This window comes from Hypomesus nipponensis, chromosome 2 (genome assembly GCF_054491055.1).
Source record: "Hypomesus nipponensis isolate SF chromosome 2, ASM5449105v1, whole genome shotgun sequence".
NCBI lineage: Eukaryota > Metazoa > Chordata > Actinopteri > Osmeriformes > Osmeridae > Hypomesus > Hypomesus nipponensis.
The window spans coordinates 8313138-8327690 of NC_140362.1; the positions used below are offsets into that span (position 1 = coordinate 8313138).

General features: G+C 41.0%; 1 protein-coding gene across 1 annotated transcript; it reads left to right on the forward strand.

The window, feature by feature from the left end:
• The first annotated feature begins 9383 nt into the window (after positions 1-9383).
• Positions 9384-12766, forward strand: LOC146300654 (uncharacterized). The gene is made up of 4 exons (XM_084669334.1): positions 9384-9621; positions 9847-10097; positions 10539-11002; positions 11107-12766. Exon 4 carries the CDS (start codon positions 11723-11725, stop codon positions 12653-12655), a length of 933 nt encoding a protein of 310 aa, XP_084525460.1. The 5' UTR covers positions 9384-9621; positions 9847-10097; positions 10539-11002; positions 11107-11722; the 3' UTR covers positions 12656-12766.
• The last annotated feature ends 1787 nt before the right edge of the window (positions 12767-14553 follow it).

Sequence of the window (14553 nt, forward strand, 5' to 3'; positions counted from 1 at the left end):
AATAATAAAACAAAGTATAATACACACATGATTGGACATTGCTCTTTTTTTTATTAAGGTGACATATATTTTTTATACTGTCTTGCTACTATAACATTTTATACTACTATCTTATCATTACATACTATATACATTATATCCTAAGGTAACCTATGCACTCGCTAGAGAGTGAATAACTCATGCAAAATAGTCCTGAATGTGTGGAGGATCCAATTTTTAAAATTTGGAGGTTTGATTACCATACAGGCAAGTGAGAGCATTTCGTAACAAAGCAGATACAATGTACAGTTTACCTACGCTACTCAACCCAATGTTTAAATTTTTCTTGAAGTCCATGAACTTGAAATAATTTACGATGTCTCCAAACATCCACTCTACAGACACTCTCACGTCACTCATGCATTTGTTGAATGCCATCATCTGGGGAGTGAGATTGACATTTCTAAATGGGGCCTGGAGGTGGACACGCAGTGGATATGCAGGATCTCCATATAGGCACATTGGATGGCCGGCAGGGGACACTGCATGCTGTTCTAGTACAGGTAGCAAACCGGAGTCTGCTAAAAGCCCAGAATCATGTTTCCTTCCCTCTGCAATACAAAATAGGTATAAATGTATTACATCAAACTCAGCATTAGGTGTAGGCCTAGACCTAAATGTGATTATTTTTTTCTGTAACACGTTGTCACATAAATCCTAATTATGTATAACTCACCTACTGGACCATGTAGATTGGCAATTAAGCCATTTGGGATGGCAACTGCCTGGAATTTTAAGCTGTGTACTCTTTTGTGGCCATTGTACAGCACCCGTTGGTTCATTCCTGGTCTGGCAATAGGTCGTACTGTTCCGTCTATAAAGCCAAAGCAGTTGTCCAGTGGTGCGCCCATCTGTTGTATGCAGTCAGCATATGTTTGCAAAGCGACTGGATTTAAAATAGAGTCGTTCCCCTCTGTAATTTTGCGATGGTGACTATCATATACGAAATCCAGCACGCAATTTGTTGCCATGCACAAGACTGGTACTGGTCGCTGCCCAAATCGCTGCATCATGTCGCTGTAACGGCATGGGTATGTCAGCCTCTTCAGTAGCATACAGAGCGCCTCTGTGCCAGCCACCACACTTCTCTGCTCGCAGACAAACTCGTTGGGTATGCCGAGGGCCTCCACCAGCAGTGGTATGTCCGTTTTTCTCACCCGGAACTCCGCAAGGCATTCATCGTCCTTCATTTCAACCAGATTAAAGGGTGTATATTTATTGTAAGGCAAATCTAAATTGCTGGACCTGTTCTCGTCATAGACTAATGTAAACTCCTCATCCGTTATTAAATTGTCATCTAACGCAAATAACAAGTGCTCTAGGGCCATTTTAAGAGACATATTTACACTTTCAAATGAACTTTTAGTAGTTTTAGTTTCAAAATAACTTCTATTTCACGTCGGCTCAGGTGGACGAATACAGAAAAATGATTTCAGTTAGCTTCAGAAGTAGCCGTTGACTGTTACAATGTTGCTTAGTGATAGTCGATTGCCACTACTACGGCAACCCGTTGGAATGTTTCGCAGACGCCGTAACAGTCCCTCAACCGTTGCTGCTTAAAGTCCCTATTGTAAAAAGGCATACAGTACTTTATGATCAATAAAGCACACCCCGTGACTCACTCTCAACCAATCAGAATGCTTGATTTCAACCACCCATATTATAAAGACATATAAAGAATATCTCTGGTTTCGGCAGAGTCTTGGGTGTCGGAAAAGTTTGAGGTGTGGATTCTAACTACATTCCATAACTAGGCTAATCACGGTTGGACTTTTTTTCCACAATCGACCAAATTGGCCAAACAACCCAGCTAACAAAATGACGTCCCCAGGACGTCCCCTGAACGTCCCCGAATGTTATCAGGACGTCGCAAGGGAACGTCCCCATGACGTCGCAGACAAACGTCCCCTAAATGTTATGAGGACGTTACATGGACGTCCCCATGACGTTTTTTTGTAGGGTCCCCTGAAAGTCCCGGGGACATCGCAGACAAACGTCCCCGGGACGTCCATGTAACGTCCTCATAACATTTAGGGGACGTTTGTCTGCGACGTCATGGGGACGTTCCCTTGCGACGTCCTGATAACTTTCGCATACCAAATGCAGAATCAATTTCTCAACCTTAATTTATAGTCACATTTATGCATTTAATGAATATTTTTTGTATACAAAGTATAAAATGCATATTAGCCTATAGTGCAAAACAAAACTGAATGTGTTCACTTAAACTCAACAAGGTAATTTAACTTCTTTATTTAAAAAAATCTACTTTAAGTTTAACAGGCTGCTGCTAAGTATTGTGTATTGTAACGTATTATGTGTATGCTTGTAGAAGAAAAAACACGATTTACAGTATAAACAAACACTTTATTCAAATATATTTTAAAAGCCTGAATACATTTTCTTATATTTTAATTGTGTCAACCCCTTCTCATCCTCTCCCTACTCCTCCTCGTCCTCCACCAGTTCGTCCGGAATCAACACCTGCAACATGAATTAGCTACAGTTAGACAGCAGATCAAATGCAAAGAACATTAAGTGGAAGTGTATTTTATCCTTATGCTCCTGGAGTTATTTTTAGGACCGTAACAAGTGAAACGGAAAGCTTCCCTGACCTTCAGTATCCAGATATTTACAACCATCTAGCTAGTGCTAATCAACTTTCCTTCATCTACTCATCATGAACATTTGTCCGACGTAGCAACGTAGCATGTCATTATGCTACTTTTCTATGCTACGTCTTGGTTTATTGTAGCTCTAGTCTAGAGATAACTGTCCAAAAGTAGCTTGCTACTCTATAATAGAGCTAACGCTACTTGACTTGCTAGATCTGTAGCCTTCACCTGTCCAAAAGTAGCTTCAGCTGTTTTGTATTTTCTGTATCCGTAAAGAGACGACACCACTAGTTGGTGTGTAGGCATCCGATTTCAAGCTAGCTAGTTAGTGCTATCGAGAACATTGTTAACTACTGTACAAATTAAGATGATACTGTACGACGTCTCAATTTAGCCGACTTAGAAAACTACTGCCAACTCAAATTGGCTAGAAATTAATATAGCTACATTAATCTTCGATATGTCTATTTCACGTTGGATAAACATACAAATACATAGATAGTAGAGCTTAAGTTTGTATTAAAATACATTTACCTCAAATTCTGTCCTTCGGGTGGCCCACCTTTACAAGAGTGCGCTAAATTACTATCCAACTACACAAAAAAAACACTTAAAAACACAAAAACAAAGAACTAAACTATCAACACTAAAACTTACGTTGAAGATATATTTACACGAATTGATCATCAAACGGTATTATAGCTATAAATGAAGGATGCGGGATCAGAAGGTTTTGGAGAGGCGGTTAGAACCGAAACTGTACTGTCCTGTAGCTAGTGGTCCAGGACAGTGTAGCTAGTGGTCCAGGCCAGTGTAGCTTGTGGTCCAGACCAGCGCCTCCAGTGGTCCAGGACAGTGCCTCCGCTGGCACAGGACAGTAGCTAGTGGTCCAGGACAGCGCCTCCACTGGTACATGACAGTAGCTAGTGGTCCAGGACAGCGCCTCCGCTGGCACAGGACAGTAGCTAGTGGTCCAGGACAGCGCCTCCACTGGTACATGACAGTAGCTAGTGGTCCAGGACAGCGCCTCCGCTGGCACAGGACAGTAGCTAGTGGTCAAGGACAGTAGCTAGTGGTCCAGGACAGTAGCTAGTGGTCCAGGACAGTAGCTAGTGGTCCAGGACAGCGCCTCCGCTGGCACAGGACAGTGGTACGTGACAGCGCCTCCACTGGTACATGACAGTTAATGTTCTGTTGATAGTGGTACGCAACTGTCTCGTAACAGTTGCATTGGTTGTCTTGCAGCATTTTTGGTGACTGTCGCATAACATTTTAGAATGGGAGAACAGGCTGTAAACTTTTATTTTCAAAATATAGGCGCTGTCACGTACCACTGTCCTGTGCCAGCGGAGGCGCTGTCCTGGACCACTGTCCTGGACCACTAGCTACTGTCCTGTGCCAGCGGAGGCGCTGTCCTGGACCACTGGAGGCGCTGTCTTGGACCACTGGAGGCGCTGGTCTGGACCACTAGCTACACTGTCCTAGACCACTAGCTACAGGACAGTACAGTTTCGGTTCTAACCGCTACTGAGGTTTTGCTGTCTCTCAACGACTTCTTCACTCAACAACAGGGTTCACATCACGAGCGGTGACGTCCACGAGAGATGTGCTGTAATAGGCTAGTATGGAACATTTCTAGAGACACAGCTGGTGCTTGGATAGGCTGGATCCAGCTAAATGTTTTGTTTCATTACATCCCCAAATTATTTATGACTATAATGTATTACTTCGCTCAAATGCAAGTTATTGGTACCATACATAAACAATTGATTTAATACTGTACAGTTTCCAGAGTGACAGTAGGCTATAGCTCGAGCAATTCACATCACAGAATGACACACAAACGAAAATATCAGTTCGGAATTTAGATGGTTATGACCAACAAATGACGTTGTGGAACCCCCCGAAAGTTTTAAACATAATGTCATATCATAACCAACCAGGGATGTTCCTGGGATGTTCCTGGGACGTTCCTGGAACGTCCTGAATGTCCCCGATTTTTTTTTTACATAACGTCGTATCATAACCAACCAGGGACATTCCTGGGACGTTCCCGAAAGTTTAAAAATAAATGTCTAAATTGTGACCTTTTAGGAACTTTAATAACGTCCTAAGGATAACGTCACGGTATAACCTATAGGGGACCAAATAGGAACGTCATCGAACGTCCCCATGACGTCCCTTGTTAGCTGGGAAGGTATGTAGCTACATTGAGCTTAAAGTGTACATAATCTAGCTAGATCGTTTTAGCAAGTTTTACAGAAATCTGCAAACATCGAGGCTCGACTGTCATAGCTGACCGTCACAAACAGCCAAACCAGGGCTGGGGTGTTTAGTGCAGCTGGCATTAATCCTACGAACAAACACTTCGTAACTGGAAGTTTTTACTTTTAATTGACGATATTGAACACAGATGTCTTTACTCTAAATATCTTCTCCGTTTTCAATTTGAAGTAGTAGATCTACTTATGTAGGAAATGTTCCATTGCATCCCCTCTCTGGGTTCACGCCTTCGGTTATTATTCAAGCCTACGGTGTTAATGCATACCACTTTGACACACTTGCAAGAAATGATCCGCTGGTTAGATGTAGCATAATCTTGTTATTTACGTATAAAAAACTCACCAGGGACAACGACAACATCAGCAACCCTGCACTATGAATTATTATTCTGTTGTAATCTTAAATTAAGTGTTTGAACAGGACTGGGTGTGCAGGCACACATGATTAGTTTCTCCTCCGTCTTGAACCTGAAACCTAGATTGTAGGTTAGAAATGTTGCTAATTACCAACGGTTGCTACGTTTTTCCGGCAAGTTCAAGTCATTCCAGTGTTGTCCTTTTACCTTTAAATTTGTTCAACCCAGACTTCAGCAACAGGGGTTCTGCAAAATTTTCACATTTTCCTGCAGCTCATCTTTCAGAAATTTTCCCCATTTTGTTTAGCATTTTTCTTTTTTTTTCTTCAGTTTTCTGCCTTCAACTTTCTCCAGGTCCTTTCAAAAATACCTTTCACAGTGGTACCTTCCAACTGCCAGTACTTTGGCATTTTTTTCTCTTTTCTGTACTTTTCTGCCTTCATCTTGCTGCAGGTCCTTTCTAACATACATTTCAGGGGCCGGTTGCACAAAACACCTTAAGTTAAGATTTTCCTTAAAGACAGAGTTAAGGTTTCCTTAAAATATAATCAGTTGCACAAAGCACCCTTAATTATTTTCCTTAAGGTTTCCTTAAATGTTCCCTTAAGTATTAAAGGTTTTCTCCTTAACTTCGTCTTATACTTAAGGAATCCCTTAAGGAGCATTGCACGAAAGACCTTAGCAAACAAAGTAAGGAAGAAAACTTAAGGTACCTCTGACTTATTCTTTACCGCAACATGGCTGCGTTTATGGAGATAAATAAACCCATCCCACACCTATGGCACTCTGTTAAGCTAGTGTGCTGCAGTCTAAACATGAATAGCTACTATTTATGCGTCGGAACTGCTGTAAATAAAGTAGCTATAATCAGTGCCGCCGCTCCCATAACGCGCACTACGCGCTGTGCGTAGGGCACTGAGTCTTGGGGGGGCACCAAAAAATTGCCAACTGAACAATCATCATAGTTATAATAATTATAATGCCAATATTATTTCAGTATAGAAATATTAGGCACCTTTTAGGCATGTATATCACAACATAGGCAGAACAAGAGATATATTTAATTGCTCAAAAAAAGTTACGATGGTGCCCCCCCCCCAAAAATAAACTTCCCAAGCTTGCCGTGGGTGCCCTTTCCTATCTCAGTGGCCTGACGAACTTTGACAGTAGGCTAGGTCAACTATTCGAAAATTGCCTCAAAAAGACAAGAGGAGTCAGGGGCAGAAAAAAGAAAGAGAAAGAAACTGCGAGATGATGCCCATGCATCACTTTCAGGTAAGTCCATGTTTATTCATTGTTAAATATGGGAAATGTGCTGCTAATTTAATGGTTAGCCTATGCATACACCTCTAACTAGCTGACGTTATTGCTAATGTTAGCACACTCAAATATGTTAGGTGCAAGCTAAATTGAGATTTTACTGTTAAACATTATCTATACGTTTTACAAGTAACTGACGCCAGCTAGCTGTTACTTTACTTTACATTCTATGATGCTTTTATATTAAATGTATCAAATAGTTTTAAAATGAGTAATAAAGGTGGAGAGCTCCTTGGCTGCTTTCAGTTGTAAATGTTTTGGAAAACCAGGCTAAGAAATGTAAGGTTGGGGCTGAAAAGTTAAGAGACAAAAATACATCAACTTTACTAGACAAGGTTTTACCAATTGAAAATCGTCTGTTTATTTTACATGAAGCTCAAAAAACGATTTTGCGCTGAAATAAAGGCCAACGCTTGCGCGTGTTGCGCGCTCGCATTAAGTCGGGAACTCCGTAACTAGCATCATCAAACACAGAATGTGGATGCATTGGCAGCAGGGTTGCCAGGTCTGTGTAACAAAACCAGCCCAATGGCCAATCAAAACCAGACAAATATCAGAACTCAAAATATGCCCCTGCTAAACCATATACACTGCTTTTAAAGTCCAACAGCATTGCTTTCATTGCCAAATCTATTGTAATATCTACAAAGTAACACCAAATGTTTAGTATGCCAGCATTAAAACCAGTTTTTAGAAGATTTTCGCCGGAAGACTGAGTGCATTAGGCACGTCTGCACACGCACAGTGCGTGTGTGCATGTGTGCGTGCCCCATGTCCATGTGTGTATGTGCTGATCTGGAGTCAGTTTGGTAGGATTTGGGCATAAATCAATTATTTCATTTAAAATATAAATTTCTAGTTAAAGATATTAATGTAATTTGCATGCAAAATATGTCTACCCGAACCAGCGGACAAAAAAATCAACCCACGTCAACACTTCAAAAGTAGCCCAATTCCGCGGGAAAACCGCAGACCTGGCAACACTGATTGGCAGGGCAGCTGTGGTGGCGTATACGGGGCCGGTTCTGGGGGGCCGGTTCTGGATCAAAGTCCAGGGCCTATTTTTACTCCCAGTCCGTCCCTGCCAAGCCCTGATCAACCACCCTCAACCAGCTGTTTGTGGACAGATACACAGCAGAGAACCACCACCTCTCAATAGGTGTTACATTGTGATGCTGCTGTTGTGTTAGGCTATTCGTATTGAGGTATATGTAAAGTAATAAAAAGTTAAACTGGCAAAAACTATCGTTTTTTTTCGGAGGGTGGGGGCATCATAAAGGAATTATGCTCAGGGCACCAAAATGGCTAGCAGCGGCACTGGCTATAATATAAATATAATATAGACTCACGCCGGTAAATGCAGTGTACTGTAACTGTTGATCTCATTTTGATCTAGTTAGCTACCTAAGAAGTACTGTTGGCTAGCGCTCACTTTTTAAAAACGTTAGGCTACTGAGTAGCAACAAGACCTATGCTATGAGTAAAGTTGATATCTCCTGTTTTATTGGACTCCCTCCTGAAATTGGTTATCTCTTATTTGGACATAACAGTCAAGTTATCATAGCTAGCTCTAGTATATATTTTTTATTTCTTGAATTGACCGCTTCACCAAACTTATTGAGGTTTATTTTTGATTCAATTTTGATGCAATTTCGTCCTACAATCGTACGTTTCCAAAAAAACGTTTTTTTTTGTTTGCAGTTATTTGTGGATCAAATTTACGTTTTAGTATGCGCTTTCTTTTTTGTATTCCTGTAGAAGCACAATATTTTCCTCCTCTGACCAATTTGGTTTTCTTGCCTTCTTTTCGTAGGTCTATAAGCTAGCTACTAGCTAGCTCTAGCTACGAAGGTGATGCACTAGATACAACCTAACAACGCGGTCACTGTGGAAACTGTCGAATTTTACTGCTGTAAAATCACGTTAAATGTAGTAAATCCCTTAACGTTTTACCTTAGCTAAGGAAATCATTTAAGGGATTCTGTGCAACCCCCTTAAGTAAATCCCTTAGCTAAGGAGAAATTTACCCTTAAGTGTCATACTTAAGGAAAAAACTTAAGGTGTTTTGTGCAACAGGCCCCAGGCCTTTTGAAACTCCAGCAAAAAAAATTCTGATAAATGTTCACATTTTTATGCATTGTTAGCCTACTCTTCTTTCAGATTTTTTTCACTTTTTGTTTTGCATTTTTCTTCTCTTTTCTGTACTTTTCTGCCTTCATCTCGCTGCAGGTCCTTTCTAACAAACATTTCAGGCCTTTTGAAACCTGAGCAAATTACTTTCTACTAAATTGTCAAATTCTTCTAAATGATTTCTCTTTTTGCATTTTTCTTCTCTTCTCTGTAGTTTTATGCCTTCGTCCAGCTCCAGCCCCTATTTAAAATACCTTTCGGTCGCTTTGAAGCTTCAGCTTATAACTTTCTGAAAATGTTTACAATTTTCAGCTTTTTTAGCATGGTCAGCTATCCCCATTCAAGTTTTCAGCATTGTCACTGCTGTTTCGCAGGAACAGCCTTTTCTGGTTATTGTGAAAATGCTGTTAAGCATTCTCACTATTGCTTTTCAACTTCTCAATTCTTCCGCCGTTTTTTGGCCTTTAACTAGTCCTGCATACTTTCACCGATTCAAAAACGTTTCAAAATCAAAACGTTCAGCTCCTTCAGGAGATGATGGCTATGACGTCTGGTATTTCTCACTTTTATACTTTTTAAAGAATTAAGGTTTTTGTGCAAATACAATTTTTTGCTCCTTCTTGATTTTTATGATTGAGCAGCCAGCAGAGTGGCACAATGCTGGCTGCTCTTTTTCTGGTATTCAACTAAATTGTCAAACTAATTCCTCTGACGTTCATATAGTTTAACTTACAGAAACAAGTTATACTTTAAAATGTAGGAAAACTTGTCCTCTTTCAGCCAATGTAACTACTAAAGAGCTCACATTTACAGATGTTCAGCTTTGAGCCTTGAAGCGAGAGCAGCCTTTTAAATTCTCTCACTAACTTCAATAGAGAGGTGGGTAAAATTCGTCAGAGAATTTCGAAAGTAGACGTGTTTTTAAACTGCCGGTAGAGTCGTATTTCTGACCGCACAGACATATAAAGGACATGTCTGGTTTCGGGAGAGTCTTGGGTCTTGGAAAATATTCTCATTTTTTGGATTGGACGTATAGTTTTGCGTCTAGGTGAACTTGTTTGAGGTGTGGATGCTAGGTAAATGTTGTTTTTTCTCTCTGCCCAGCTCGTTAGCGAGCACAGCTGCTCCATTGCCATGGCAACCAAACAAACACACACCAGGAAACCAAAAGGAACACGTTTTCGAAACTTGTAGTATTTCTGACTGTACAGACATAAAGAATTCACCTTATTCCGCCCCGCCCACTTTTTTCATCTTTTCGCACTTCCGTTGTATTTGGACTTCCGCTTTACCAGGAATATCATTCAATTCAATGGAGAACTGCCGAGAAGTCCTGCTGCTAAAAATGAATTAAGGTAGGTGGATTTGTGCCAGATGTGCTATGTTCGTGTGCTACAACAAGTCAACAATACACCCTTTCACTGGATGGCTTGAAAACTACTTTTAAGTGTTTATATAATTAGTTTGCCGGTCAGATCGCTGCCCTGCGCTCTGCTGCTGTGCTGCGATAAACAGGCATTACATTATACACAAACATAAGATGTTTTAACGATTTCACTGCAAGGCATATGCATTTGCTATACTTTGTTTGAAAGGTTAGGTCCTCTAGAATTCAGTCGTGTGATTAATTTTACTGTCAGTACATGTATTTGAGATTTCCCCGCAAAACCGACCAGCTAGCATTGTTAGCAATAGAACGTTAGCTTCTTATCTACTTGAGGCTCTAGTTTTTACATCAGGTCTCTGCTATTAGCAGAGATTAGATTATGATGATGCTAATTAGTTTGATCTTTCAGAGACTGTCAGGGCAGATGACAATTTATGCTGCATCAAGAAAATGGAGAAAACTACGTGGGAAGAAACTGCACATACACTAAGGAGCTCAGGCGGGATTTGTCTGCCTCACCCAAGGGGTTTTTCTGAGTGGGTGGATGACATGAGACGGTGGCCTGAGATCGTCTATGGCGACATTTTTAATTACTTTGTTTTGTCACTTGGTGTGGATGGGTCTGCCATGCGAAATTTTAAAAGTACTGAGGCATACCAGTACCTGCATAGTGGGAAAGTCGGCCGTGTGTTAGTTCACCAGGAAAAGGGGTACGTATTTCTGAAAGCCAGTGTGAGTCCCAGTCAGGCCAGCACTCCAGCTCATTTGGCTTGGGTGTTGGCTACACCTAACGGAGCATTGGAGACTATGGGATGCACCTGCATTGCTGGGTTGGGGAGATCCTGCAGTCATGCCGCAGCAATTCTGTGGAAGGTGGGTTAATCTTAGCAAATGCTAAAATATACGCCATATATTGAATGTTTTGATATTTTGTGTTTCTGAACATGTTAACTTTTTTTTCTTTTTGGGGGGTACAGTAATAGCTGCTGAGTTGATTCCCATTTACGAGTATGTTGTCTAATCTCATCATGACACGATGGAGTAAGGTAAGTAAAGTAACTGCAGGTAAGTAAGCATGCCTTTATTGTCATGCTTGTATAATGCAGATCACAGACGAGTTTGCGTCATTAAAACAACAATTTAAGGTAAGTTAATACACCTACTGTTAACTCACAAAGAAGTGTGCAGTTAAAATGCAAAAAAACTATGTATATTTAAATTGTACATTTTATTACTTTAAGTTTGAAAAATACTGAAAAATTATCACCACATGTACAGGCAACTTTCCTTCTGTCTAATCACGATCAGTTTCATAAGGTAAGGTTATGTAGGCCTCCAATTTGTGTAGATTAATAAAGTGTGTTCGATTCTCCTCTTTGTGGCTGAGTTTTCTTTTTTTGGTTTTGATTTAATAAATATAATTGTCAAGTGTTTGTCACTGCTTAACATTGTGCTTTGTGTTAGGTGGAGAATGCAGTATCGAGTGGGCTCACTGGACTGGCCTGCACTGATGAGCAGCGGCAGTGGAACAAGGGGACCCAGAGGAACCTTGAGCCCAAACCTCTGAGGGATATCCTCTTCTCCCATCATAAAATGTCTGACACTTTTAGTGGCACAAAACCAAGAGTGGACCCTCTCCCTCCCACCCCTCTTTTCCACACCCAAGAGCAGCTCAGCACAGCCTTTCTAAATCAGGCTTTGCCAGTGTCCAGCCTGCTGTTCAAGTGTATTAGTGCTACACCCACTGAACCACCTGTGGATCCACCTGTTGCTCTGCCCCATGCTGACCACGATGGAACCAGCTCTTGCCCAAGATGCATGTTATTTTATAATACCTTTGTGGCTATTGACGGCAAAAAGCTGGAAGAGGCAACTCGGGAGCAGAGTTCATCCCAGGTCTGGCATGACTCAAGAACATTGAGGATAACTGCCAGCACCTCCAAAAAAGTACCCATTAGAACCAGCCCGGATGCTTATCTCAAAACACACGTGCATCCCAGGTTTCATGGGAATGCTGCAACTCAACATGGGACCATGGGTGAACCTAAGGCACTACAGTGGTTGGAGGAGCAAGGGTATAGTATTTCCAGAAGAGGTACAATGCTGTGTCCTGGAGAGCCTTGGCTGTCAGCGAGTCCTGATGGGATTATCGACTCGGGTATTCTTTTGGAAATTAAATGTCCTTTCCTTAAGGCTGGTGAGATGGTAAAAGATCTGATGGAGAGCTGGAAATACGACGTGAAGATGGTGGACGGGTTTCCCCAGCTGCAAGAAAATGGTCCTCGTGGTTTTTTCATCCAGGTTCAACTTACCATGATGTGCACTGGGCTAAGGGCATGCAAGCTCCTCATCTGGTCCTCTTCACAACAAGTGGTGGTTGATGTTCCCTTCAACAACGAGTTCTGTTCTAAAATGCTTGCAAGGCTCAGAACATTTTATTTCAAATCTATGCTGCCTTACGTGTCTGATGAGCACCAGGAGGGTCGCTTGGTGCTTTGTGCGCGATATGCACAATTGTTTTGTTGAGATTGTTTATGGGACCATGTTTATGGGACCATGTAGTATAACTTGATTATTGTGGATGGATCATTTTATGTATGAGGAAAGAAACTCCTTGATTCAATGTATAAAAAATAACTAAACATTTAATGCACATGTTTGTTGATTGTCATTTACGTGTTACGTACAAGTATCACATAGTCAGATTTGTTCTCATAAACACAAGGGACAGGATGTTGACGGGGTAGACGAAAACAGTACAGTACTCAAACATGCAAGAATCTATCAATATACAACATGGAATAAGGTAATGATGAATACTGTTGTAACAAGGTTAAAAGCTCATGAGTCGATTCTGCATAACGTCCCTTTTAAAATTACATAAGCATTTCTACACAAATCAACATTACAATCAATTTACTTTTAAACAATTATTGAAAAAAATTGTTTTACAATCATGTACAATTATTTATTACCAACTAATCCTCTTCATGAATGATATCCCCACGTAGATTAGATAAAGCTGCACAAATTCTCAGGATTTTATCAAATTTGTGAGCCAGGTTTACTGGTATAATTTGTGAAAGGATTCTGAAGTTTTTTATGCGGCGAATGACCCTTTCAACGTGGACGCGCACATTGGCAATGCGCCTGGTGTTGGTTGTGTCCTCTTCAGACAGTGGCATCCCCTTTTTGGTGAATGCTGGCAAGATCAGCTTCACTTTTCGTTCATGGAGGAGGTCTGAAATGACAAATCCTCTGTCTGCCATAACAACATCTCCTGGACGCAGGTACTCCAGAAAGCCACTATTAGATGTAATGAATTTGTCACTGCATCTGCCTCCATATGCAGCGGACACAAACATGATCAGACCACTGGGAGCAATTGCCACTAGATACTTAATTGTATTTTGGCCATAGTAATGACTATAAGACTCGCCTCTTGAATCCAGGTTGTGGGGTTTCTGCAGTGGGGTTTCAGAGCAGTCGATCACACAGGTTGTTGTTTGATAGTGCTCTTTAAAACACTGTGGCATTGTTGCTTGGATAGTTTCCCTGGGCAGCCATGGGATGTAACTCCTCATTTTCTCCTCCATGATGTCATACCACACAGACGTGATCTTGCTGACTTGAGACTGAGACACATGAAACCTCTCAGCAAGATCATCCTGCAGCAAATTCAGCCGTAACTTCATCAGGGTCATAAGGACCTGATCATGGGCATCTAATTGAAAGGAGTTTTTGTAATCCTTTGTTAGCTGATTGGCTAAAAAAGAAAACGCATCCAGAGGCAAACCTGTGTAGAGCCGACTTAAACGATCAGTGCGTAGAAGTTGTTGGTGCAGTTCGGGAGGTCCTGAACACTGCGTTGCCTGATTACAGTTGAGTGGCTGATCTATTGAAGGGCTGGCATTCTTTCCATAGTTGTGTTCAGGAGGAAGTGGAGACGTTTCTTCACAGTTATCATCTTCCACTGCACAGCTGGCAGATGCAGCTGAGGAAACAGACAAGTTCAATGAAACAGCTTTAATAGTATATCTATATATCTATATAACTATTGATGAAGAATTATTAACACACTGTTGTAATCATGACGAAGGAGAAAACAATCATGGTACTATATAACTGATGTGAAACCACTAAATCACCTTTGTGCATTTATATGATGTATTATTTTATATTATTGAAAAATCACCTTTGTGCATTTATACGCTATATTATTCTATAGTATGGATAACCAGATGCAATTGAGTAGATGGATTGAAAAGTAACATTAAACATAGAAGAAATAAGCCAGACATGGAAGCCCAGATAAGCAGAGTTTGAGAGCCGGAGGAAAACGTATGTGTGTAGGCCTCAACCATAAAAAACTACAAGGCCCAGATAGAGAGAACTACAAGCGACTGAGAACAAATTTATGGATT